This window comes from Oncorhynchus nerka, linkage group LG18 (assembly GCF_034236695.1).
Source record: "Oncorhynchus nerka isolate Pitt River linkage group LG18, Oner_Uvic_2.0, whole genome shotgun sequence".
In the NCBI taxonomy this organism is placed as follows: Eukaryota; Metazoa; Chordata; class Actinopteri; order Salmoniformes; family Salmonidae; genus Oncorhynchus; species Oncorhynchus nerka.
Window position 1 is genome coordinate 65,239,184 of NC_088413.1, and position 27,369 is coordinate 65,266,552.

General features: G+C 43.7%; 1 protein-coding gene across 2 annotated transcripts; it reads left to right on the top strand.

Annotated features, from left to right (window-relative positions):
• The first annotated feature begins 1,067 nt into the window (after window positions 1-1,067).
• On the top strand, window positions 1,068-25,877 carry LOC115146343 (cytospin-A-like). 2 transcript variants are annotated; one of them, XR_010459788.1, is made up of 12 exons: window positions 1,068-1,488; window positions 2,702-2,811; window positions 3,722-4,786; window positions 4,985-5,058; window positions 14,001-14,563; window positions 15,003-15,099; window positions 15,973-16,039; window positions 16,153-16,325; window positions 20,799-20,915; window positions 21,690-21,789; window positions 25,057-25,116; window positions 25,232-25,259. XR_010459788.1 is itself a non-coding variant. In XM_029688368.2 (11 exons), exons 2-11 carry the CDS (start codon window positions 2,772-2,774, stop codon window positions 25,319-25,321), a joined length of 2,346 nt encoding a protein of 781 aa, XP_029544228.2. In that variant the 5' UTR covers window positions 1,071-1,488; window positions 2,702-2,771; the 3' UTR covers window positions 25,322-25,877. The 2 variants fall into 2 exon arrangements, 1 of the variants encoding a protein (XP_029544228.2); XM_029688368.2 differs by lacking the exon at window positions 21,690-21,789 and having other exon boundaries at window positions 1,071-1,488; window positions 25,232-25,877.
• Window positions 25,878-27,369: the final 1,492 nt, after the last annotated feature.

Below are 27,369 nucleotides of genomic sequence, written 5' to 3' on the forward strand. Positions count from 1 at the left end.
AGATGGTATAGAAAGCGAGACATCCCACTCCCTTATTTGTTCTGCCAATATGGTCTGATTATTGCCCCAGCCCTGCGAAGGGTTGTTTTTTTCTGGTTGTGCTGGGGAGGATGGGGAGAGTGGGGATGGGACAATAAGTAGACCAGAACCATCTGTTCACGCGAGAGAGGGAACGGCCACTTACACAGACAGGAACCGTGACCATTTTTGTTAAATGGTAAACGACCTGAGTGAACAATCTTCATTTATCCACCATCTTTGCCCAGACCACCAGGAGAAACGCTTTATGATAGATAACATGGCACTCCTTTTTAGCTTTGTACAAACCATCCTGATCTCACGAGCTTAGGTTCTGTTTCGTGAGACCAGGATGATTCATATGAGGCTAACTCTTTTTAGGGCCTAAGCCAAGTTGGCGTAGTCTAAACCAAGTTTGCTTTTTTCAAGTTCGTATCATTTTGTCAGGCACTGTAAATAGCCTAATTCCCATAGAGACCTGGAACTTTCCATAGTTTTTGTGAAATAAACCAATGATGTAGGCCCAGGCTACCGCTGCCTCCATTCCAATGCTTTCAAGCCTCCAAGCCTACTGCTGGGCCAATCTTACAGGCGCAGGCCTACCCCTACAACAGGATTCACCAATATGTTTATTTTTATATGATTATACACCTGAAAAAATGTATAAGATACCACTAGATCAAAAAGAGGTGACAACTCAAAAGGCTATAACACAGAGTTTCAATACCCAGAGGCGCAACATCGCAAGTTTTCCGGGAACGCTTGAGAAGCAGACCAGGACGGGGTTTTGGAGTTGAGAAGTCAATGAGAGAAGTGAAAAATTCTTCCTTCGTTCTTAATTTTCTCGAAATCTAAAGGCACAACCTCGATTCAAGCCAACGACTTAAGTAGTTGAACATGTCAATTACTCCAGCCTCGTGAAAGTGAAAAACGGACTTTATATTGAAGGAGTGCCTTTGATTTGACATATTGTACATGCGCAGTTCGGAGCGTGACGACCGATGACGTGTGTCTGCACATGAGATTTGCTAGCTATCTTCATACTGTACAGTCTTTGGCTATAATTCTATCTGGTAGGTTGCATGCCGTGGGACAGCCCAACTATGCTCCCTAGTGGTCAAGGCCCGAATTTAAAGGACATCAGAGAAGAATGGATCAAAGTTAGAGAAAGTTAGGCCTGTATAAAGTTGATAAAGATGCATTCATTTCTGTTAGAAAATAATCACATGACATATTGGGTGTTTTCATGAGAGAAACAGGAGTTTATATGTCTACTCCACCGAGAACAAGTGGAGTTGGTGCACTTGGCTACTTCGTCCCGACTCTTTCGTTGTGCTCAACCCCACCGCATTGACGAAGACGGATCTAATGCGCGGTAGGCTACAGAGGGAAGAAAGGACAACACACGGACTATATTTCCACGAGGAGGAAAATAAATCGATAAAAAAAAGAAATTATTCTACTTTAAAGGTTGTGTATAGTTACTTTTTTCGCAGAGTAAAAAGTTTGATGCATGCGTTTGGAAAGAAAGAACATATCGGCCAACTTCTTTTGAAACTGGTTTTGTGTTTGTAGAACAACAATGTTTGCTTTTGTAATTCCTTGGATAAATAGGTATGTTTCTGAATAAATATTTTTATGGGACGACTTGGATTTCCCTCCTAGGCTACATTAATTAGGTTAAGGTGCGGTTCTGTAAGTCTAGGACTACATGCATGAAACTTCCTTCGGTTTATCAATCCAATTTAAAATCTTGATTAAAGACCTTCGTGTTCATTTAAAATGTGAGAACAATGCAAACGCCCAAAGCCATTTGAGGTTTGAGTGATCTCCATCATTAGTCGGCTACAGATTTGGTTTGAGTACTGCCAGTGCCTCGTGTATTGGCACTCTCCTTTGGACTGATGTTATGCACTCACACGATTAGACAACCTAACAAGATACCAGCACAGATTGTTATTACTACTACTAATGTAAATAGACTTATGTCTAGTGTCTTCTGTAATTAAAATGTATGCAAATTTACCTTGGATATTGATATCGTTTGTTTTCTGTGCTAATGATAAAAAGTTGTGGGGTTCTATTCTGTCTCCTGGTATATCCCGCTCACTAAAATGTAGTTTATTTTGTTGTTGGCTTTGATTTACACCACAGGTACTACACCAAATTCAAATGAACATTCAAATGAACGTGGCGTAGATTCTAGGGTGTGTAATGTTTAGTCTGGATGCACGATCTCTCTGTTTTACTGGACATTCAATATGCTAGGGTTCAAGTGATTGGTTTACATGTGAAACAAAGTAGACCTTTTCCATAGCACTTCTCTAATCATATCACGTGATTAGAGAAGCACTATCACTGGCTTACCATACACCCTGCAGCCCCTGCCAAAAAATAAACTGCTACGTTTTCTCTCATGCCAAAATGTGTAGAATGGCATATTATTAGCTATGTACCTGCACATGTTCCTTTCTGCCCCATGGCCAAATGTGTAGAACTGCTAGAAGTTTGTTATTTTCCCCCCAGACCTTGCGGGGCCGTCAAATGTGTTGTGCCACTGAGTGCTATGTGTATGATTAGAGAAGTGATGACCGATTTCATTGGTGCATAATTTCCCTTGTGGAACATGACATAATTGTGCAGTGTCATATTGGAGATTAATCCTACTGATTGTTGTGTGCAGGTCTCCTCTGCAGCCTCTGCTCTGTCCTGACTGAGAGCCACTGGTGTGTTGCCCACTTTCTCACTGCATCATGGGTACCTTCTCCAGCAAGGACGGCCATGGACCCACAGGTACCCTCTGCCCCCTACAATACACACACACCTCACTTAATTAACCCGCCAACCCTACCTTGCTGTGCTGAACAAGTCTATTGACTTTTCTTACAGAGAACAAAGACAACATACCTTGAGACTTGCATTTATATTTAAGCTTTTAGTCGACGGTGGAAAGACAGAAAGGTGACTGGAGGGGGGATGGACAGAGACTGACATGAATAGAGAGAAGGAATGAGACAAGAAGAGGGGAAGAGACAGGAGATTGGGGAACACAAAGTGTGTGTGTGTAAGCCAGAGGGTAGGAATCTTGGCTTGGCTGGGCTCATTCTCCTCGCGTCCTCTTGTGATTCGTCAGGCTCTGCTGCCCCAGCTGTGATGAATCGGCAGAATTCCCCAGCTTGCACAAGGGCAACGGCTTAATCATGGCAAGCCTAATGCTGGCAGACACACTCACACTAGCACACTATGGCTTGGAATAGGTGCATAAAAGGCAGCGGTGGAAGTGGGGAGTTATGGCCCGTCACTCTGTATTTGATGTGGATTGATATTTACCTGATCATGATGCATCACTTTCAATAACTTGTTTAGTTGAACTCTATCAGTGGTAATATCAATTAAACCTAGAGAAGGTCAGTTCAAGCGAAGGACAGAGGAGTACGGGGTCAGGGGTGGTGTAGATCAGCAGCACAGAGCAGAGGAATGTGTCTCTTGATGAGCAATTGCCCATTCATCCTGAATGACAGCCTGGTTATTGTACGGGGTTAATGGTCTGGTTTAGTCATCCTAGCAGCTCTGCATGCCCAACCAGTGACCACTGTACTCAATCTCTCACACTCTCTTTGTCAGTCTGCCTGTCTCTCTGACCATCTGTACGTGTCCCTCACTCACCCTCACACTCGTGCGTCGTTGCTCTTATTCTATCCAGGGCCCAGCTTGGATTTGTTCCAAACTCCTCCTACTTCTCCAGTAACCTCCACCCTGCCTACTCTCACTCCGATCACACCCTCTACACCAGGCCAGCCAGCAGCCCCAGTACCAGTCACAGCCCTATCCCCAGCACCAGTCACAGCCCAAGGCCCAGCACCAGTCACAGCCCAAGGCCCAGCACCAGTCACAGCCCAAGGCCCAGCACCAGTCACAGCCCAAGGCCCAGCACCAGTCACAGCCCAAGGCCCAGCACCAGTCACAGCCCAAGGCCCAGCACCAGTCACAGCCCAAGGCCCAGCACCAGTCACAGCCCAAGGCCCAGCACCAGTCACAGCCCAAGGCCCAGCACCAGTCACAGCCCTATCCCCAGTACCAGTCACAGCCCCAGTACCAGTCACAGCCCTAGCCCCAGTACCAGTCACAGCCCTAGCCCCAGCACCAGTCACAGCCCTAGCCCCAGCACCAGTTACAGCCCCAGCACCAGTTACAGCCCTATCCCCAGCACCAGTCACAGCCCAAGGCCCAGCACCAGTCACAGCCCTATCCCCAGTCACAGCCCAAGGCCCAGCACCAGTCACAGCCCCAGCACCAGTCACAGCCCAAGGCCCAGCACCAGTCACAGCCCCAGCACCAGTCACAGCCCTAGCCCCAGCCCTAAGTGGGAAGAGACTCCTGCCCGTCAGCCCAGGCTACTCTGTGATTGGTCCTGGGTTTATCTCCCTGCAAGGAAGGACAGGAAGTAATGCAGCAGTGCCTGAAGGGTGGGTTGTGATGGGGTGTAATGGAGGCCCCACCAGGTCTAGTCCCAGGATTCCTGTACCCCAGGGGAAGAGCTCATCGATGAGCCCCACCAAGACTCCTTCATCCCTGGGTAGCTCCCTGTCCTCGGCCAGCCCGATTAGCCTGGTCAGCCCCTCGGGGCAGAGCGAGAAGGACAGTGGGCTGAGCCTGACCACGCTGGAGCACCATGGGTCTGCAGACAACCAGGGTGAGATTGAGAGGCTGGTGGAGGAGTGTAGGACAGCACTGGGTCTCAGTCAGTATGCAACACTAAACAGCGCAGGTAAGAGCAGCACATCATGTACATAAACATTACCACTCCCTCTTTATAGCAATGCCTAAAATAATCCCCCATTATGAAATGCATGATGTCATACCTCTGAATTATATGAATAACTACTACCAAATGCATTTTTCTGTCCTCCTCCCTCTCCCACGCTTCCTCTCGTTCTCCTTTTTCTCCCTCCCCTCCCTCTGTCAGATGTGTTGAAGCATCTGCTAGTGGAGCGCCAGGAGTTGACCGCTGAGGTCCAGAGTCTGCGGGAGACCATGCAGGTGAGACATACCAACAAGACATCCCAATAAACACTAAACTTACCTTAGGACAGAAGATGTCCTGTTTCCAAATCAGGAAACTGATTTTACAAAATGTAACCCTTCAGCTTCAGTCTAGTTCAGATCTGATTAGGCTTTAGCCAAGTCTTCTGACTATTGTTGCCATGCAGCACATTTGGCATAATAACAAAGGAACACTGTAGAGGACAGTTGGCTAAAGCACAAACAGATCTGGAGTGAGGCTCATCATGGCTACACATTTAGACAGTAGAACATGACAGATTATATTCCTATTAATGGAAGTACTGAAGCCCAGGTGTGTATTTCCTTCAGTTTTAATCAAATCAAATTGTATTAGTCACATGCTTACTTATGAGCCCTTAACCAACAATGCAGTTTAAAAATAATATGGATAGGAATAAAAGTAACAAGTAATTAAAGAGTAGCAGTAAAATAACAATAGCGCGACTATATACAGGAGGATACCGGTACAGAGTCGATGTGTGGGGGCACCGGTTAGTTGAGGTAATATGTACATGTAGGTAGAGTTATTAAAGTGACTATGCATAGATGATAACAACAGAGAGTAGCAGCGGTGTAAAAGGGGGGCTGGAGTCTTTGACCATTTTTAGGGCCTTCCTCTGACACCGCCTGGTATAGAGGTCCTGGATGGCAGGAAGCTTGGCCCCAGAGATGTACTGGGCCATTCGTTGTACCCTCTGTAGTGCCTTGTGGCTGATAAGTTGCCATACCAGGCAGTGATGCAACAAGTCAGGATGCTCTCGATGGTGCAGCTGTAGAACCTTTTGAGGACCTGAGGACCCATGTTAAATATTTTCAGTCTCCTGAGGGGGAATAGGTTTTGTCGTGCCCTCTTCACAACTGTCATGGTGTGCTTGGACCATGTTAGTTTGTTGGATGATGTGGACACCAAGGAACTTGAAGCTCTCAACCTGCTCCACTGCAGCTCTGTCAACGAGAATGGGGTGTGGATAAGTTTAGAAATGTAAACAGGAAATGACACCACCCTGAGGCAGAGGTCAGGGCTGGGTTTCACCGCTTGTAACATCTGAGTTTAGGAGATAACAACAAAAGACCCTGTCATCTCCACCCATAAATGGATCAGAGCAAGGGCCTCTGGGAGACGTGGTCCTGCTAATAGGCCTCATCCTGTCCTAGACCCATCCTGAGAGGCCCAGGAGGAAATGCTCTGATATCGTTTTGCCCCCCCCGCTCAATGCACTATCACAGGTTCCTGTATTGAAAGGGCTAGATGGTGTGTAGAAAGACATGGTAAGGAAGATGGAAGTTTAAATTCTTTGAGCGTTGCTCAGACAATCCAGAGGCTCCCAAGAGATTTTCGATTCCATTTTTTTCTGTTAATTTCCTGTCAAAAGCCCATTCCAAACCTTGACCCACCATAATTATTATTCTTTCCAGGGGCTCACAGCTTCCCCTGATCTGCTACAGATTGGGAAGATGGAATACTCCCTCCATGCCTCTCTCTTTTCCTACCATCCTCTCTTTTTCTACTTCCTTCCATCCCTTTATATAATTTCCTCTCCTTCCCTGAACTCTTCAACATAGGTAGGGACCCAAGGCAGATAGACTGAGCTGGGGAAAGCCAAGAGAGACTGGCTCTAGTGAGAGAGAACCTCTACCCCTAAATATTAAATTCAGTGTTTCTAACACTGTTGACTCAGTTGTGTAATATAAGTGATAAAAGCTTTAATGTACTTTCAGAGAGTGACAGAGATGTGTGGAGGAGGGGGGCTGCATTCAGCTGTCGGAGACAAAACTTGTTTTGTTTGGTGGCGTTAGGGAAAAAGTCAGACTGTGTTAGAGGGAGAGAATGGAGACTGACTGACTGACTATTGTTGGTGTGTGTGTGTGCGCTAGAGAGAGAATGGGGAGAGAGATCAGACACATTGAGTCTTGGCTGAGATGTGGGTGTCGGGCTGCAGTGTTTACCCTTTCCCTGGGCCTCACTCTCTCTCTCTGTGCTTCTCTCTACCTCTCTCTTCCTCTCTTTCCCTGGGCCTCGCTCTCTCTCTCTCTGTGCTTCTCTCTACCTCTCTCTTCCTCTCTTTCCCTGGGCCTCGCTCTCTCTCTCTCTCTGTCTTCTCTCTACCTCTCTCTTCCTCTCTTTCCCTGGGCCTCTCTCTCTCTCTCTCTCTCTCTGTGCTTCTCTCTACCTCTCCCTCTCTCTTCCCTGGGCCTCTCTTCTCTCTCTTTCCCTGGGCCTCGCTCTCTCTCTCTGTGCTTCTCTCTGTCTCTCCACCTCTCTCTTCCTCTCTTTCCCTGGGCCTCGCTCTCTTTCTCTGTGCTTCTCTCCACCTCTCTCTTCCTCTCTTTCCCTGGGCCTCTCTCTCCTCTGTGCTTCTCTCTACCTCTCTCTCCACCTCTCTCTTCCTCTCTTTCCCTGGGCCTCGCTCTCTCTCTCTGTGCTTCTCTCTACCTCCCTGTCTCTCCACCTCTCTTCCTCTCTTTCCCTGGGCCTCGCTCTCTCTCTCTGTGGCTCTCTCCTGTCTCTCCACCTCTCTCTCTCTCCTCTCTTTCCCTGGGCCTCTCTCTCTCTCTGTGCTCTCTACCTCTCTGTCTCTCCACCTCTCTCTTCCTCTCTTTCCCTGGGCCTCGCTCTCTCTCTCTGTGCTTCTCTCCACCTCTCTCTTCCTCTCTTTCCCTGGGCCTCTCTCCACCTCTCTCTTCCTCTCTTTCTCTCTCTCTCTCTGTGTCTCTCCACCTCTTCTCTCTCTTTCTGGGCACGCTCTCTCTCTCTCTCTGTCTCCACCTCTCTCTTCCTCTCTTTCCCTGGGCCTCTCTGTGCTTCTCTCTACCTCTCTCTCTCTGTGCTTCCTCTCTCTCTCTGTACCTCCTTCCTCTCTCCACTTTCTCTGTGCTTCTCTCCACCTCTCTTCCTCTCTTTCCTCTGTGCTTCTCTCTACCTCTCTCTCCACCTCTCTCTTCTCTCTTTCCCTGGGCCTCGCTCTCTCTCTCTGTGCTTCTCTCTACCTCCCTGTCTCTCCACCTCTCTTCCTCTCTTTCCCTGGGCCTCGCTCTCTCTCTCTCTGTGCTCTCTCTACCTCCCTGTCTCTCCACCTCTTTCCCTTCTCTGTGCTTCTCTCCACCTCTCTCTTTCCTTTCCCTGCTCTCTCTCTCTCTCTGTGCTTCTCTCCACCTCTCTCTTCCTCTCTTTCCTTGGGCCTCGCTCTCTCTCTCTGTGCTTCTCTCTACCTCTCTCTCCACCTCTCTCTTCCTCTCTTTCCCTGGGCCTCGCTCTCTCTCTCTGTGCTTCTCTCCACCTCTCTCTTTCCCTGGGCCTCGCTCTCTCTCTCTGTGCTTCTCTCCACCTCTCTCTTCCTCTCTTTTCTCTCCTGTGGCTCTCTACCTCCCTGTCTCTCCACCTCTCTTCCTCTCTTTCCCTGGGCCTCGCTCTCTCTCTCTGTGCTCTCTACCTCTCTCTCTCCACCTCTCTTCCTCTCTTTCCCTGGGCCTCGCTCTCTCTCTCTGTGCTCTCTCCACCTCTCTCTTCTCTCTTTCCCTCGCTCTCTCTCTCTCCACCTCCCTGTCTCTTCTCTTCCTCTCTTTCCCTGGGCCCCTGTGCTTCTCTCTACCTCTCTCTCTCCACCTCTCTTCCTCTCTTTCCCTGGGCCCCGCTCTCTCTCCCTGTGCTTCTCTCTACCTCTCTCTCTCTCTCGCTCTCTCTCTCTACCTCTCCACTAGCGGTCAACCGATTATGATTTTTCAACGCCGATACCGATTAGTGGAGGACCAAATAAAGCCTATACCGATTAATTGGACGATTTTTATTTACACATATATATATATATATATAATGACAATTACAACAATACGGAAGGACCAATGAACACTTTTATTTTAACTTAATATAATACAGAAATAAAATTGATTTAGTCTCAAATATATAATGAAACATGCTCAATTTGGTTTAAATAATGCAGAAACAGTGTTGGAGAATAAAGTAAAAGTGCAATATGTGCCATGTGAAAAAGCTAATGTTTCAGTTCCTTGCTCAGAACATATGAAAGCTGGAGGTTCAATATTCCCAGGAAAGAAATGCATTTTAGTTTTGCCAGCCTAATCTCAGCAGTTGAGAAGGTTGAAGTCATAAAGAGCACTGTGATCAAGCATTGCTAAGAGCTGCTGGCAAACGCAGTAAAGTTTGAATGAATGCTTACGAGCCTGCTGCTGCCTACCACCGCTCAGACTGCTATATCAAATCATAGGCTTAATTCTAATATAATAAACACAGAAGTACGAGCCTTAAGTCATTAATATGGTCAAATCCGTAAACTGTAATTTCGAAACAAAACGTTCCATATTTTATCTAACGGGTGGCAACCCTAAATCTAAATATTTCTGTTACATTGCACAAACTTCAATGTTATGTCATAATTATGTAAAATTCTGACAAATTAGTTCGCAACGAGCCAGGCGGCCCAAACTGTTGCATATATCCTGACTCTGCATGCAATGAACGCAAGAGAATTGACACAATTTCCCTAGTTAATATTGCCTGCTAACACTAAATATGCAGGTTTTTAAAAAATATACTTCTCTGTATTGATTTTGTTTATGGTTAGGTACATTCGTGCAACAATTGTGCTTTTTATGCAAATATGCCTTTGTTAAATCATCACCCGTTTGGCGAACTAGGCTGTGATTCGATGATAAATGAACAGTTAACCTAGTAATATCATCAACTATGTGTAGTTAACTAGTGATTATGTGAAGATTGATTGTTTTTATAAGATAAGTTTAATGCTAGCGAGCAACTTACCTTGGCTCCTTGCTGCGCTCGAGTAACAGGTGGTCAGCCTGCCACGCAGTCTCCTCGTGGAGTGCAATGTAATCGGCCATAATCGGTGTCCAAAAATGACGATTACTGATTGTTATGAAAACTTGAAATCAGCCCTAATTAATCGGCCGACCTCTACTCTCTACCTCTCTCTTTCCCTGGGCCTCGCTCTCTCTTCCTGTGCATCTCTCTACCCCTCTCTCTCTCTCTCTCTCTCTCTCTCTTTCCACCCCTCTCTCTTTCCCTGGGCCTCGCTCTCAATTCAAATTTAATTTAAGGGCTTTATTGGCATGGGAAACATATGTTAACATTGCCAAAGCAAGTGAAGTAGATAATATACAAAAGTGAAATAAACAATAAAAATGAGCAATAAAAATTACTCTCAGAAGTTCCAAAATAATAAATACATTACAAATGTCATATTATGTATATATACAGTGTTGTAACGATGTACAAAAGGGAAAATAAATAAGCATAAATATGGGTTGACCTTTTCTTGTGGCAACAGGTCACAAATCTTGCTGCTGTGATGGCACACTGTGATATTCCACCCAGTAGATACAGAGTTTATCAAAATTGGGTTTGTTGTCTAATTGTGGATCTGTGTAATCTGAGGGAAATATGTCTCTCTAATATGGTCATACATCTCTCTGTCTGTCTCTGTCTCTCTCTCTGTGTCTGTCTCTGTCTCTCTCTCTGTGTCTCTCTGTGTCTCTCTGTCTCTCTCTGTGTGTGTGTGCAGCAGGTAGCTTAGCGGTTCGGAGCATTGGTCCAGTCACTTAACCCCAATTTCTCCTTTTAAGTCACTCTGGATAAGAGCGTCTACTAAATGACTAAACTGTAAATGTACCTCAATCTCTCTCCTGTGCCTCTCTCTCTGAACATCTAAGGGTTCACCGCTCCTCTCTCACCAACCCTCCCTCCTTCAGCACAGAAACTACAACAATTACTTCACAACTGTTGCTTTTGTCTCTTATCCCCCCCCATTCATTGTGCCTGTCCGTGTGGTTGGTTGGTGGGTGGGCTGATCCCAAGGATTTAATAGCTCTCAGGTCTGCTCTGGGATCATTTCCAGGTGGACAGTGCTGCAGATTTCCTGGAATGAGCTATTTGGTTTTGGCTCCAGAAACTCAAGAGGCTGGGGTTGAACATGTTTACATGCCAAATGAAGGTTGTGTGTCAAATTTGCAATGCGTAAAAAATGGTGGAGGCTGGGGAGAAGGTAGATACCGTGTGTGTGTGTATATGGGAGAGGTATAAGCAGTATGTCTTTTCTCTAGGTGAGTGGGTGAGTGTATCCACAGGCCTTGTAAGTAGAGGGACTGAGCCAGTCTCTTAATGAGTATCAGAGTGTATGGGAACTGGTTGTTCAACACACCCCAGTGAATGTGGAAAGCTGCAGAGCCACGGTAGAGTGCGGATGTTTCCCCAAGTACGCGTTAGGGAGTCTGGGTGTGGACGTAAACTGAGGCGTGGGGACAGATGGATGGATGGTTCTTTCTCTCTCTATCTCTCACACGCACCAACCGAGAAACACATCTGGAATTAGCTCAACACTCCCAGAGAGACTGTTCATGAATCAGTGTATGAGAGTCCGCATCTTTGCCTGTGGTGGGTCACTATGTCAGTACCACAGGGATGTATATATATATAGAGAGTGTGTGTGTCTGAGGGAAAATCAACAGTGTTATCTTTGAGTTAAGGAGTGTCCCATCCTGTTTCCCTTCTAAGACATACCCTATTTGGACACTGACAGTTAGTTAGCTGTACAGACAGGATTCAGAACATAGGCTACTAAAGAATGTGGGGGTTTAGACTAATGGTTTCTCACGTTGTCCTTTTTCTCCCATCTGGCGTTATGAGTTGCATCGTGTGTACTAATAAAAAGTAGTTTGTCTCTGCTGCCATAACAAGGCAGTTTAAACTCTGTGTGAGGCTGTGTGTTTGTGGATTTGAATCAAAGAATGTGGGAATGGGTTGTTCAGGGTTTGTGTGGTTTTACATGCTGTAAAGTTTGTGTTCGAGAGAGGGGTGAACTTCACTTTATGGCTGTGTTCGAAGGGAAAAGACGAAGGAAGGTGTGTGTTATCGAGAGTGGGTGGAAGAGAATATGTTCTGTGTGTGTGTGTGTCTCCAGTGACTGCATAATTGGCCCCAGCTGTGGTCTTGAGTCGCTGGTCAGATGAGGAAATGAGTTGGCTCCAGTTTCTCTGTCTCTTCTCCTCCTCCTCCACGTCTCTATCCATTCTTCATTTAATTACCAAACAACCCAACTCCTCCACACTCCCACGTTACTCTGCGGGTCACATTGCAATGTTCACGAACCGAGTCCATCTGTATGTTACCTGACTGCTTTGGAGCTTGTTAGTCCTCTATTTCCATCATTATAGGGATGTCTGCTCTCAAAAGCTTTTCTCACTATGAGAGCTTGGGACTAGAAGATTCTATCTGCAAAAAGATGATTCTGAGATAATTGGCTTTGCATGTCCAAGTCCTCATTGGAATGGTTTCAGCAATTTTTACATTGTATTATTTAACTAAATTAATTGGGGGTGTTTTGAGTATTATATAGGTAGAGAACAAGGCTACAGTATGTCAATAACTCAATTTGGACACAGGAGATGTGAAGAAAACATGGTTGATGTTTGTTGGTACTTTACCTTGGTGCAGTTCTATCATCGGGGGGCAGGGTAGCCTAGTGGTTAGAGCGTTGGACTAGTAACCGAAAGGTTGCAAGTTCAAATCCCAGAGCTGACAAGGTACAAATCTGTCGTTCTGCCCCTGAACAGGCAGTTAACCCACTGTCCCTAGGCCGTCATTGAAAATAAGAATTTGTTCTTAACTGACTTGCCTAGTAAAATATAAAAATAAAAAAATAAAAATTAAATCGCAGTTGAGGTTAGGGGAGGAGCCCACTTTACAATATTGAGATGCACCGTCTGGTTTTGATTTGAGGACTTGGTGTTGGTATCTTGGTATCACCCTTCTCATGAGTTAATAGCTTGATGCTGGGGTAATTCAAGATGGCACTGATAGACACGGTCGCCCTGTTCCTAGCTTCTAGCCAACTACAAGCATTTCAATACACCCGCGATAACATATGCTAAATATGTGTATGCGACCAATAAAATGTTATTTGACGTTTATTGGAATGAGTCTTGTCCTGGAGGCAGAATTAAGTGATCCTCGCTAGATTGGCCAGCTGCAAAGTCAACATTGTCTATATTGTACATTTTCATGAGAACTTAAATGGGCTTTTTGATCTTAAATTAGGGTTAGCATTGTGGGTAAAGTTAGGGTTAGCATTGTGGTTAAAGTTAGGGTTAGGTTTAAAATAAGATGGTATGACTTTGTGGTTGTGCCAGCTAGTGAACACTGCAGAACTGCCTCCAGAACAAGATTCATTATGAAAACCACTAACCTGCTGTTTCCTTTGAAATTTAGCAATAATGCTCTGATTTCCTTTCCCTGTTTGAACTTGATACATTTCTAAGGAAACACATACAATAATCTCAGTGCATCAAAAACCCTTGGGAGTAAGAGCTGTTAACACTACATTCCAGGTTAGTGGATCTGATTTGAGCACCTGAATGGGGCCAGTGCTATTTAAATCAAAATACAATTTTATTGGTACATACACATTTAGCAGATGTTATTGCGGTGTAGCAAAGTTGCTTAGGAGCTAGAAGCAGAGCTTCCATGTCTGTCGACGCCACCATGTCACAACCCCTTGGCACAGGGTCCCGATGTGGCTCATTTGATTCCCTAGTGCCACTCCTCTAAACTTGCAAAAGCTTGCCTCTCATTCTGTCCAATATTTGAGTCAGATTATGAATGCCAGCTGGATATTTGATCACTAAAATAGTCTCTAGAGTCCCAGTGCTGTGTATAATGTGATGCTGGCAGACAAATTAATATGGAAATTATGTCATATGAAATCAAAGATTAAAGACTTGCACTCTGGGTGTGAATATAGAAATAAACTTTAAGACCGAATTAGTTAACTCCAGGCCTTGAGCTGCAGACTATACATATGTTTGTTCCAGCCCAACACTAACACACATGATTCAACCGTTGGACTGTTCTTCATAGTAGCTAACTGTTAGTGTCTTCCTTCCTGCAGACGGAGCGAGTGGAGTGGAACCAGTTCCAGTCTGACCTGCAGGTGGCGGTAGCAGTGGCCGACCGACTGAGGGCCGAGGCCGAGGAGGAGCTGAACACGCTCAGAGCGGCTCAGATGGATACAGAGCGGGAGCTGGAGGCTGCCCAGCAGAGACAGAAAGAGACTGATGGGCAGCTGGTCAGCCTGAGAGGAGAGCTGACGGAGAGCAGGCAGAAACTGGTCCACCTCACCCAGAACCAGGGACCAGGACAGGCCCAGGCTCAAGCCAAGACCCAGGGCATGGAGAGGGCTACTGGGGAGACCAGCACACTGGAGACCCAGGAGGGGACACACCGGGGAAGGGAGAGGGGGATCAGTAGGTTTGGCCGAGGAAGAGGAGATGACAAGATGGAGAAGAGGAGCCAGGAAGAAGGGAATAAGAATATAAGTGTGAAAGAGGCTCGAACGGACACTAAGGGCGTGGCCAACAGGTACTTGAGGAACGTGACCAATGAGGAGAGGAGTGGAGAGGAAGGGTGTAGCATGAGGGAGACACAGAGGATAGTCACACAGGCGAGGGCAAGGTGAGTACCATGATGACTTCCTGTTTGTATGAGTTCAACTATACATGAACTTACGCTCAGCCTCCTGCTTGTAATGAAGGTTAACGTCCATGATTTATATAGCTGGCTATTCTAACAAAAAGAAATCCAGACCGATTTTTGGACTGCTGTAATGGAACAGAGATTAACAGGCAGGGCACTTGAGGACATGGATTTGTAAAAACCATGTTAAAACTGTGATCCACTACTACGCTTTCAGTTAGATTATTCAAAAATAATCATTATTTTCTGTTTTGATATATTTTTTAAACCTGAACTGAGAATAATGTGTATCAATAACAGTTGGCTTTGCTCTCATGTCTGACCCCTGATAAGTTGAACATCAAATCTTCTCTGTTCAGTGTGGCTGTGTGAGTTCAGTTCATGCAATAATAGCAAAGCACATTTCTTGATTTCACAGAAGCCTTTCTAGACTACCCGCATCTTCAGACTCCCCTGCTGTAATGAATGGAACATCCCAGTCCAATACTGCCACAATAGCTGGATCTATAAACAAGGTGAGACCACTTAAAAGTTGGGGTCTAACTGCTTGTCTGTGTGTCATACCTCTGGAAATATTTAACGATATTACTATTCCAACCATTGGCATCATTGTGTTAGTCAGTGTGTTTTCTGATCTACTAGAATTTGAAAGGAATGTATGCTATGTTATTGCGTAGGAATATTGTTACTGTAATTTAATTATGCCAATGTGTTTTCATTAATTGAAAACCCTTAATCTATTTTATGATAATTTGTAAGATTCTTGTTTGCATAAAATAGACGGAGACCAGCCATTTCAACAATAGGTAACAGAATTTATTCTCGTAGCGCGCTGCCACGTTACCACGAGCAACAGTTTATATACAATAACATGACGTCATTTCATTGCTTAACAGAATCCCCTCTCGACTGGGACAAAGTGAGGTTAAAAATTCATTCTAACTTACTAACACACTCCCAGGTCACACAACATAACTGAATTAACTTTTGACCCCCTCAACATTATCGATCACCACTTAGCTGACAGTTCTAATTAACAAAGAACCTAGGAATGTACTCACTTCCTTATCCAAAACACCTCAGAGCTCAGTTTCGTCGGTTCAACCATAGGTTAACTACCTTATCTGTTTACTTAATCCACAAACCCTTTCTTTCTTCCTAGTTGGAATGGTATTCATTAACTTTAATTACTCCTTGTCCGTGTCACACAATCCCTTCTTATGAACTCATATTGTTAATCAGATATCTTATGAACTCATATTGTTAATAAGATATAATAAAACAGAGTATAAGTTTACTTAGTTACAGTTCCATTTAAAATGATTTGTTCAGTCATTTAATCATAATTTTCCTAACAAATATATATACTGTATGGTGTGTCCTTTCAGAACCAAAGTCAAACCAGAGGAAGAAAAGGGCTAGAATGGCAGGACAGTTGGTCCAGCACTCACACAGGTGTGTTTCTGTGTGTGTTCCACAATCACCCATGTGTCAGTACGCTCACCATTCCATGTTGCTCTTATGTCTAGTAACGGAAATGAGCTAAATATCTTTCTATTGTGTTCCAGGGAAACGGGAGGAGGCATTGAACCAGTACAACTCTGCCCTGGCAGAGCTGCCCCCAAACACGACCTCTAAGACCAGGTCTCAGGATGGCTTTAATCTACTGCTACGCCGCCATGGAGGCTCCAAGAGGAACTCTCTTCTGCGCTGGTGTCAGAGCCGCACTCAGGGCTACAAGGTACTGTAACGTATGTGTGTGTTACGGTTGGGCGATTTATTATGATAGCGTCGTCTTTCGACGATGATTGGGGATGACATCGTGATGTGACCCAGAACGTAGTCTCGCAGGGATTCACACGTGACATTCTGAGTAATTTGTCGTTTCCTATTTGCTATAGTTCATTTCTAGACATATGTTCTATAGGAGCTACAGAACACGAGAGGACTGAAGGCCAGACAGAGCGGAGAATTCCACAAAAGCAGCACAAAATGTCCAGTCTGAACATATAGTTTCTCTCTCTGTCAGATGCATGGGCATCAGGCTATAGTAGCCTAAACCTATACATTTTTTTTAAATAACAGACAGTTAAGGAATATCTTATGTCAAGCTGTTTAAAAAAATAACTTAGCCTGTCGAATGGAGAGAGAGAAAGGAATATAGGCAATGAATATGACAGAAGGCTACGCTTCATCTTTTTATGCATGGCTTTCTCCCGATCAAACAAAGAATGAAACAGCGTTCCATCTCAAAGTTATTTGAACAGCTTAAAAACTTAAGCTAGCCAGTAGTGCTTAGCGATTAGTGCCTTTTGAGGTCAGTTTGGTTTCGGTTCGATTACAAGTTTCAGCGATTTTATTTTTCTTGAAATTGTATTAGTATTATTATTTTTTTGTATATAAACTCCGCAAAAAAAGAAACGTCCTCTCACTGTCAACTGCATTTATTTTCAGCAAACTTAACATGTGTAAATATTTGTATGAACATAACAAGATTCAACAACTGAGACTAAAACTGAACAAGTTCCACAGACATGTGACTAACAGAAATGGAATAATGTGTCCCTGAACAAAGGGGGGGTCAAAATCAAAAGTAACAGTCAGTATCTGGTGTGGCCACCAGCTGCATTAAGTACTGCAGTACACCGCCTCCTCATGGACTGCACCAGATTTGCCAGTTCTTGCTGTGAGATGTTACCCCACTCTTCCACCAAGGCACCTGCAATTTCCCGGACATTTCTAGGGGGGTAATGGCTCTAGCCCTCACCCTCCGATCCAACAGGTCCCAGACGTGCTCAATGGGATTGAGATCCGGGCTCTTCGCTGGTCATGGCAGAACACTGACATTCCTGTCTTGCAGGAAATCATGCACAGAACGAGCAGTATGGCTGGTGGCATTGTCATGCTGGAGGGTCCTGTCAGGATGAGCCTGCAGAAAGGGTTCTACATGAGGGAGGAGGATGTCTTCCCTGTAACGCACAGCATTGAGATTGCCTGCAATGACAACAAGCTCAGTCCGATGATACTGTGATGCCCCAGACCATGACGGACCCTCCACCTCCAAATTGATCCCACTCCAGAGTACAGGTCTCGGTGTAATGCTCATTCCTTCGACGATAAACGTGAATCCGACCATCACCGACTCGTCAGTGAAGAGCACTTTTTGCCAGTCCTGTCTGGTCCAGCGACGGTGGGTTTGTGGCCATAGGCGACGTTGTTGCCAGTGATGTCTGGTGAGGACATGCCTTACAACAGGCCTACAAGCCCTCAGTCCAGCCTCTCTCAGCCTATTGTTGAAGTCTGAGCACTGATGGAGGGATTGTAAGTTCCTGGTGTAACTCAGGCAGTTGTTGTTGCCATCCTGTACCTGTCCTGCAGGTGTGATGTTCGGATGTACCGATCCTGTGCAGGTGTTACACGTGGTCTGCCACTGTGAGGACGATCAGCTGTCCGTCCTGTCTCCCTGTAGGTGTCTTAGGGCGTTTCACAGTATGGTCATTGCAATTTATTGCCCTGGCCACATCTGCAGTCCTCATGCCTTCTTGCAGCATGCCAAAGGCACATTCACGCAGATGAGCAGGGACCCTGGGCATCTTTCTTTTGGTGTTTTTAGAGTCAGTAGAAAGGACTCATTAGTGTCCTAAGTTTTCATAACTTTGACCTTAATTGCCTACCGTCTGTAAGCTGTTAGTATCTTAACGACCGTTCCACAGGTGCATGTGTGACAGGTTAAAGGACATATTCATAGCCTGTTATACATTGAAAAGTATTAGTAAGTTCATAGTATGTGAGGATCTTAAAACATCTAAGGTTAAAAATATGCATTCAGTATTAGTTGATAGAGATTGATAACATTCATATAATTGTGTTAAAGTTAAAATCTGTCAAAGGGTACGAATTGTGAGAGTAATGTGTAAACGTTATATTGATTACTTTATTTTGTGGTGCCTAAAAGTGTTAATCTGTGATCTACGAAATGCTCTTAATCTATGAGCCGGAGATCGATTGCTCTGGTCTCCACGCATATTCCTGGGAAAATTCGCGGTCTTTTTCTCATTGAACTAAATGTTGACTTGAGAATACAACACCGTATCACTCTCGTGATTATTTCTCCCCTGTTTTCAGGTACTTTATTGATGATAAAAATAGTAATTTAAATGTTATAACTAGCGAACATGTCAAGAGTGTTTAAGGTGTGTTTTAGTAACGTCTTGAGGAAGTTAGAGTTAAGTTTGAAGAGAGTAATATTAGCCCTGCTCGGTTGAAGTGAAGGATAGCATCGTACTGAGAGTAGCTGCCATTTTATGTCGATTGTGAATGAACGTGCGTGTTGTTAATAAGATATTTTGCTGTGTTATTTGTATAATGGGTTTTCTGTTATGTAATGTGTTACTTTTGTGAAATGATTGAACTAAATGTTGACTTGAGAATACAACACCGTATCACTCTCGTGATTATTTCTCCCCTGTTTTCAGGGGCGTAACACATGTTCATGAATGGTTTATGGTTCATTAAAGCATGGGAAACAGTGTTTAAACCCTTTACAATGAAGATCTGTGAAGATATTTGGATTTTTATGAATTATCTTTGAAAGACGGGCCTGTAAAAGGGACGTTTCTTTTTTTGCTGAGTGTTAAATATATATATTTTTTACATTAAATGCACTATGCATTTTGTGGGTTGAGTGCTGTAACAAAGACTAAAACCATGTATATTGTGACTGCCCATGACTTCTGATTACTTATGAACCATCATTTATTCACAGTACTTTAATCAAACATTTTAGTTGTTGTGGATTTTACATTTGTTTTATTTGATGACATTATCCGGCCCAATTGGCCCAGCATCGTCCTGGTTTGGCCGGTGTAGGCCGTCATAGTTAAGAACACATTCTTATTTACAGACTTGCCTAGTTAAATAAAGGTTAAATATATATTTTTAAATAATTCTCGTATCTATAGAGCTGCTGGCTATGCTTTCTGACAAAATCACTATTTTGTACTTCTTCAAAGTAAATAAGGCATACTTTTATGACTGCTGAATACCAACTATCAATCCCTTAGTTCAGATACCTCACAAAGAAACTGCTCTCTGTGTCCCCTCTTGATCGCACAGATCTGACATTGTAGTTGATTATCAAGTTTTCTACGCTAAACTGTGTAGAACATTACCCTGTTGGAAACTACAACTCCCTACTCCATCGCACAGTTTGGGCAGATGATATGATTTATCTATAGAGAAACTGCAGCAAAATATGCCATTGAGCTCACAGAAAGAAAAAAGTATGAAATGGAATTCAAGTAATTGAAACAACATCAGTCAATTAGTTGTTTAAAAAACATTTTGGTTAATCGCTCAGCACTAGTAACCAGAGGACTAATAATGAGAGAGAACAAACAATATCAATAGCCTATACAAAAATCTAATGACAAGTTTAAGCTTATTAAGACAGAAATGATTCATGCAGCCTGGGAAAATCCCTCCGTGAGACGGTAAACCAAATATCCAAAAACCTATCCTCCTACTAGGCTGATCATAAAAGTTAAGAAAAATGTAACTTAAGAACAGTAGCTTTTTTCCTAAATATTCTAGTCTTAAGGTGTTGTTCAAAAAGAACAAGAAAAGTCTATAGCCTAAGTCTATATTATGATGCAAATACAGCAAGAATTATCCAGTACTGTGGACTGCTTCTATCCAGCACTTGCTATAGTCCTGTAACCTAGAGCTCACTACTGTAAGACAGCTGTTCCTCATCACAGTCACGCATACACACACACGCACACACACACACACAAACCTTTTCTGCTCCTCCACCAGAAAGGAATTATAGAAAATATTTGCCATTGTCTGCACTTGGCCTCTGCCCAGGCTTTCAACAACATTATCTTTCGACATGTCCAGTTTGATTCGATTTTGTGCTACATCCCAATAGTCATTTTAGCAGATTTGTATTATTTATTTATTTTAGTAGGGGCGAAAGCATCGCTCATCACAATGTTTTATGGGTGCATACTCACAATATGACAAAGGTTGACATCACCCATCCCTAGTGTGTGTGTGTGTGTGTGTGTGTGTGTGTGTTGAACAGGGTCAGGAGAAAGAATGCTTTGGGACTCTGATGTAAAGAGAATGTTGTCCAGATGTAATCACTCAGCACTCATTATGGTGGTGTCTTTACCCTTTCTCTGCCCCCGCTCACTTTCTCTATTGACAGAATATTGACATCACTAACTTCAGCAGTAGCTGGGCGGATGGTCTGGCCTTCTGTGCTGTGTACCACACCTACCTCCCTTCACACATCCCCTACTGCACCCTTAGCCCTGACAACAAGGTGGGTAATACTAGGGCTGTGGCGGTTATGACATTTTGTCAAATGTTGATTTTCATCCAAATCTGCCGGTCTCACGGTAATTACCGGTAATTAACATAAACACGTTTAGCATCTCCAGGCTTCCACGCATAGCCTACAAGCTACTGATGCGGACTTTTGGAACATGTACATCCATTTAATGTCGCCTAGACCATCACAATAAATCCATTATTAATTTTATACAGGTCTAAAGAAACATGATATGAAGAAAATGGAGTCTATTTCAAAAGAACACAATAGCATATTCTGAGTTGTCCTTATTTTAGTCTCTGATCTTTGCTATGTCATATGGCTGTGGGCAACACTAGTTCATATAGCAGACTTGCTTAGAATTCCGTGGCATTATTTTATAGTATGAAGAATATAATTGAACATAGCTGGGAATAAATAATTTAAAAAGTATATTTTCCCCAAACGATTTCCAGATGTGTGCACATGCGGCTATTTTGTGTTGAGTCGTTTACAAGGTAACAGGTCCTCTATATGCTTAATTTAGAGTTAATTATGTAACTTTAGTTGTGATACAAATGTTAGGCTACATGTTTAGATGATTAGTACATTCTGAGACTGCATGATGCGACTCTGATTTGAAAAAGTTGCATGCAAGGCATGAGCTCAGCTCTATTTCTTGCGCAGGCTGCACACACTTCATCAGTCTCTCATTCGCAATTTGACAAGCACTTGATAATATTCTCACCCATAAGACAAATCTTTATTTTAAATTGTTTTATTTAGATCTTGTCTCATCGCTGCAACTCCCCAACACCCACCCGCTTAACCTGGAAGCCAGCCACACCAATGTGTCGGAGGAAACACCATTCAACTGACGACCGAGGTCAGCCCGCCACGAGGAGTCGCTAGAGCATGATGTGTCAAGTAAAGCCCCCTCTGGCCACACCCTCCCCTAACCCTGACGACGGTGGGCTATTGTGTGCCCCCCCATGGGACTCCCGATGCAGTGCCTTAGACCGCTGCGCCACTCGGGAGGCCCTCCATCAGACAATTCTTAATCTAATATGGTCTTTACATATAGCTTACTAATATTCACTGAGTATACAAACATCAATAACACCTTCTCTTTTCATTACATAGACTGACCAGGTAAACCCATGTGAAACCTTTGATCCCTTATTGATGTCACTTCAATCCGTGTAGATGAAGGGAAGACCAGTTAAAGAAGGATTTTTAAGCCTCGAGACAATTTAATGCATGGATTGTGTATTTGTGCCATTCAGAGGGTGAATGTGCAAGACAATACATTTAAGTGCCTTTGAATGGGGTATGGTACTAGGTTTCCAGACGCACCGATTTGTGTCAAGAACTGCAACTCTTCTGGGTTTGTCACACTCAACAGTTTTCCGTGTCTATCAAGAATGATCCACCACCCAAGGACATCCAGCCAACTTGACAACTGTGGGAAGCATTGGAGTCAAAATGGGCCAGCATCCCTGTGGAACGCTGTCGACACCTATTCCCTGAGTCTATTCCCCAAAGGCTGATCTGAGGGCAAAATGGGGGGGTGCAACTTTTATATTAGTGTACACTGAGTATACCAAACATTATGAGCATCTTCTCTGTATGCCAGGTAGGCTACCCCTGTTGTAAAGGGGATTAATGTGCTTAATTTAAATAAATATAGCAGTACGAGAAAGCTGGGATCCTCTATTAAATAGTGTTCAGTCAAAACTCTTTCACACGCGATTGCTCAATGACTGGGCTTATAAGAACACATTTCACTAGGCTCCGTAGGCTGTGCTCTGATCGTGTTCCAGGGGTCCTAGGCCTACAGACCACGTTTGGAGTTATTTGGCCACTTTAGTTGTGATACAAACCTTATCTAAATATATAGGCCTATGAGCTAGGCTACATGATGCGTGCAACTATGATTTGATAAAGTCAAAAGGTAATAGCTGTTTCTTGTCTGCACACGCTGGGCATCATTCAGAAGTGATAATATTGTCACCATCACGCTATTCTCAATTTCATATTTTCTTTAGTTTTGAAATTAGTTTTCATATAGACTGGACCATTATCATGCACCTGTCGAACAGGAGCAGGGGGAAAAATACATGGCATCCTTATGCACTTACAAGGGGGCAAAAAAGTATTTAGTCAGCCACCAATTGTGCAAGTTCTCCCACTTAAAAAGATGAGAGAGGCCTGTAATTATCATCATAGGTACACTTCAACTATGACAGACAAAAAGAGGGGAAAAAAATCCAGAAAATCACATTGTAGGATTTTTAATGAATTTATTTGCAAATTATGGTGGAAAATAAGTATTTGGCCAATAACACAAGTTTATCTCAATACTTTGTTATATACCCTTTGTTGGCAATGACAGAGGTCAAACGTTTTTCTGTAAGTCTTCACAAGGTTTTCACACACTGCTGATGGTATTTTGGCCCATTCCTCCATGCAGATCTCCTCTGGAGCAGTGATGTTTTGGGGCTGTTGCTGGGCAACACGGACTTTCAACTCCCTCCAAAGATTTTCTATGGGGTTGAGATCTGGAGACTGGCTAGGCCACTCCAGGACCTTGAAATGCTTCTTACGAAGCCACTCCTGCGTTGCCCGGGCGGTGTGTTTGGGATCATTGTCATGCTGAAAGACCCAGCCACATTTCATCTTCAGTGCCCTTGCTGATGGAAGGAGGTTTTCACTCCAAATCTCACGATACATGGCCCCATTCATTCTTTCCTTTACACGGATCAGTCGTCCTGGTCCCTTTGCAGAAAAACAGCCCCAAAGCATGATGTTTCCACCCCCATGCTTCACAGTAGGTATGGTGTTCTTTGGATGCAACTCAGCATTCTTTGTCCTCCAAACACAACGAGTTGAGTTTTTACCAGAAAGTTATATTTTGGTTTCATCTGACCATATGACATTCTCCCAATCTTCTTCTGGATCATCCAAATGCTCTCTAGCAAACTTCAGACGGGCCTGGACATGTACTGGCTTAAGCAGGGGGACACGTCTGGCACTGCAGGATTTGAGTCCCTGGCGGCGTAGTGCGTTACTGATGGTAGGCTTTGTTACTTTGGTCCCAGCTCTCTGCAGCTTGTCCCCCCGTGTGGTTCTGGGATTTTTGCTCACCGTTCTTTTGATCATTTTGACCCCATGGGGTGAAATCTTGCGTGGAGCCCCAGATTGAGGGAGATTATCAGTGGTCTTGTATGTCTTCCATTTCCTAATAATTGCTCCCACAGTTGATTTCTTCAAACCAAGCTGCTTACCTATTGCAGATTCAGTCTTCCCAGCCTGGTGCAGGTCTACAATTTTGTTTCTGGTGTCCTTTGACAGCTCTTTGGTCTAGGCCATAGTGGAGTTTGGAGTGTGACTGTTTGAGGTTGTGGACAGGTATCTTTTATACTGATAACAAGTTCAAACAGGTGCCATAAATACAGGTAACGAGTGGAGGACAGAGGAGCCTCTCAAAGAAGAAGTTACAGGTCTGTGAGAGCCAGAAATCTTGCTTGTTTGTAGATGACCAAATACTTATTTTCCACCATAATTTGCAAATAAATTCATTAAAAATCCTACAATGTGATTTTCTGGATTTTGTTTTCTAATTTTTTCTAATTTTGTCTGTCATAGTTGAAGTACCTATGATGAAAATTACAGGCCTCATCTTTTTAAGTGGGAGAACTTGCACAATTGGTGGCTGACTAAATACTTTTTTGCCCCACTGTAAATAGCGAATGGAGGATGCTTTTCCCGTGGTTAATTATCATGCCAGCCAGGTAGACTACTCCTGTTGTAATGCAAAGCAATGTGCATTAAAATAAAGTTGAGAAATAAATATAGTAGGCTTAGCCTATAGAAAGCTGATGGGATACCATTTTTAATAGAGGCCATCAACTCTGTTTCCTCACGCAATTGCATAGCTTATAGAAATGTGGCGCAACATGAGCTCATGGGCTCTCATGGAGAAGCCTAGTTACTGTGACTAAACGAGCACATGGAATTTGACTAGTCATGACTCGTGAATGCCGGTGTGGCAGTAGTATGGTCACCGGAACAGTCCTAGGTAACACGCATGCATTGCACACTCACTCAGTGATTTGCCTCTCAGACATGGTGCTGCTTCTTTTATCCATAGAGTGAGAACCTCAGCCTGGCATTTAAGACGGGAGAGAATGTTGGAATCACAACATCACTGGTGAGTCTGTTAATCAGGACTTGTGTTATTTAAAGACTGTCAAGTTTGTTGTATGCTTGTATGAAAAAACTCAACAGTGAACGCTGCAGTATTGAAGTCATCTTGTGTTTTACAGACCATGGAGGAGATGCTGAGGGCCGGAGGACCAGACTGGCAAAGAGTTCTGGGATACGTGGAGTGCATGTATCGTCACTTTGAGATGTAACGCCCAGGACTGTGTGCTTGAGGGAAACCTCGGCGGGAGGTACAGTTCACTGCTATTGGTGGAAGAATGGGGAGTGGGAGTCACTCCTCTACTAGCTGATATGGTCATTGACAGCCATATAGAGAAAGTTAGGCTTTGTTGGCACAACAGAGCCCCCTTCTGGTCAAGAGTGCAGGTACAGGTTGCTGTAAATGTCTACACTGGGACCCCATCAGAAGGTTACACAAAGTAACTGATCTTATCATACCAAACCTTTGCTTAACTCCTAAACTTTTTCTCAGCAGTGCCATCTAAAGCTGCTGATCTGTGTCCAGTGCCTTTAGTACCACAGTCTTCCATTTAAAACATGTTCATGTTTTCTGTCCGTTTTAGCACTCTGTAAATATGCACTTTTAATAAGCACTTTGATTGTAATTTAAGGGAGGAAGGGGAAAAGGGAGTGTATTGGATGCAGTCTCCCTGTCTAGCAATCCATTGATTCTTATGTAACTAAAATGTGAACGCTGACTATGTTGCCAAAGATGCAGAATAAATAAAATGGGCAATATAAAGCTAACGATGTGTGTTTGTTCTGTACAGTGCTGTCCAGCAGGGAGACTGAAGTGCTTTATTACAGTGACATGACTTGGGAAATCATATGGGAGGCCTTGGTTAGTATGGTCTTTGTCTCCATCTACTGGTGTCTTCGAAGTTGACACGTTATAGCCATTGTAGTGATTAGTACTGTGATCAAAACAAATGTAATAATTGAAAGGTTTTTTCAAAGATTATTACAGAAGAACCATAATCACACAGAGGCAGACACACACACGCAATGACCGGCTAAGAAAATATCCCACCCAGTTGCTGCCCTCTTGTCACCTGTATTAATCTGTTCGCAAGTGGTAATGGAAGGATCACATCCATTTATTACATACAGTTGAAGTCGGAAGTTTACATACACTTACACGGAACCCAAACCGGCTGTGCGCATCGTGCATACATTTATTTTGCCCCCCCCACACCAAACGCGATCATGACACGCAGGTTAAAATATCAAAACAAACTCTGAACCAATGACATTAATTTGGGGACAGGTCGAAAAGCATTAAACATGTATGGCAATTTAACTAGTTAGCTTGCACTTGCTAGCTAAAGTTAATTTGTCCTATTTAGCTAACTTGCTGTTGCTTGCTAATTTGTCCTGGGATATAAACATTTTGTTATTTTACTTGAAATGCACTAGGACCTCTACTCCGACAGTTAATCCACACATAAAACGGCCAACCGAATAGTTTCTAGTCATCTCTCCTCCATCCAGGCTTTTTCATCGTTTAACTTATATGGTGATCGCATCTAAACTTTCATTGTATTTATTACCACAACTACCGGCAAAACAGTTTGTCTTTCAATCACCCACATGGGTATAACCAATGAGGAGATGGTACGTGGGTACCTGCTTCTATAAACCAATGAGATGGGAGAGGCAGGACTTGCAGTGCGATCTGCGTCAGAAATAGCAATGAGTTCTATTTTAGCCCTTGGCAACGCAGACGCTCATTGGCGTGCGCGAGCAGTGTGGGTGCAATAATTGAATAACATGGATTTTTACATTTATTTTGCAACGCAGGTGGCGTGTCCGGTCTGGTCAGCATGTTAGGTTGGAGTCTTTAAAACTAGTTTTTCAACCACTCCACAAATTTCTTGTTAACAAACTATCGTTTTGGCAAGTCGGTTAGGAAATCTACTTTGTGCATGACAGTAATTGTTTACTGACGGATTATTTAAAATTTAATTCACCATCACAATTCCAGTGGGTCAGAAATGTATATACACTAAGTTGACTGTGCCGTTAAACAAATTCCCGAAAATGATGTTGTGGCTTTAGAAGCTTCTGATAGGCTAATTGACATAATTTGAGTCAATTGGAGGTGTACCTGTGGATGTATTTCAAGGCCAACCTTCAAACTCAGTGCCTCTTTGCTTGACATCATTGGAAAATCAAAATAAATTGTAGACCTCCAGAAGTATGGTTCCAAACGCCTGAAGGTACCACGTTCATCTGTACA

Coding starts and splice junctions, on each gene's coding strand:
- LOC115146343 (XM_029688368.2), top strand. CDS start 2,772: ATGGGTACCTTCTCCAGCAAGGACGGCCATGGACCCACAG. Junction 5,059..14,000: donor GTCTGCGGGAGACCATGCAG/GTGAGACATACC, acceptor TCCTTCCTGCAG/ACGGAGCGAGTGGAGTGGAA. Junction 16,040..16,152: donor TTGGTCCAGCACTCACACAG/GTGTGTTTCTGT, acceptor ATTGTGTTCCAG/GGAAACGGGAGGAGGCATTG.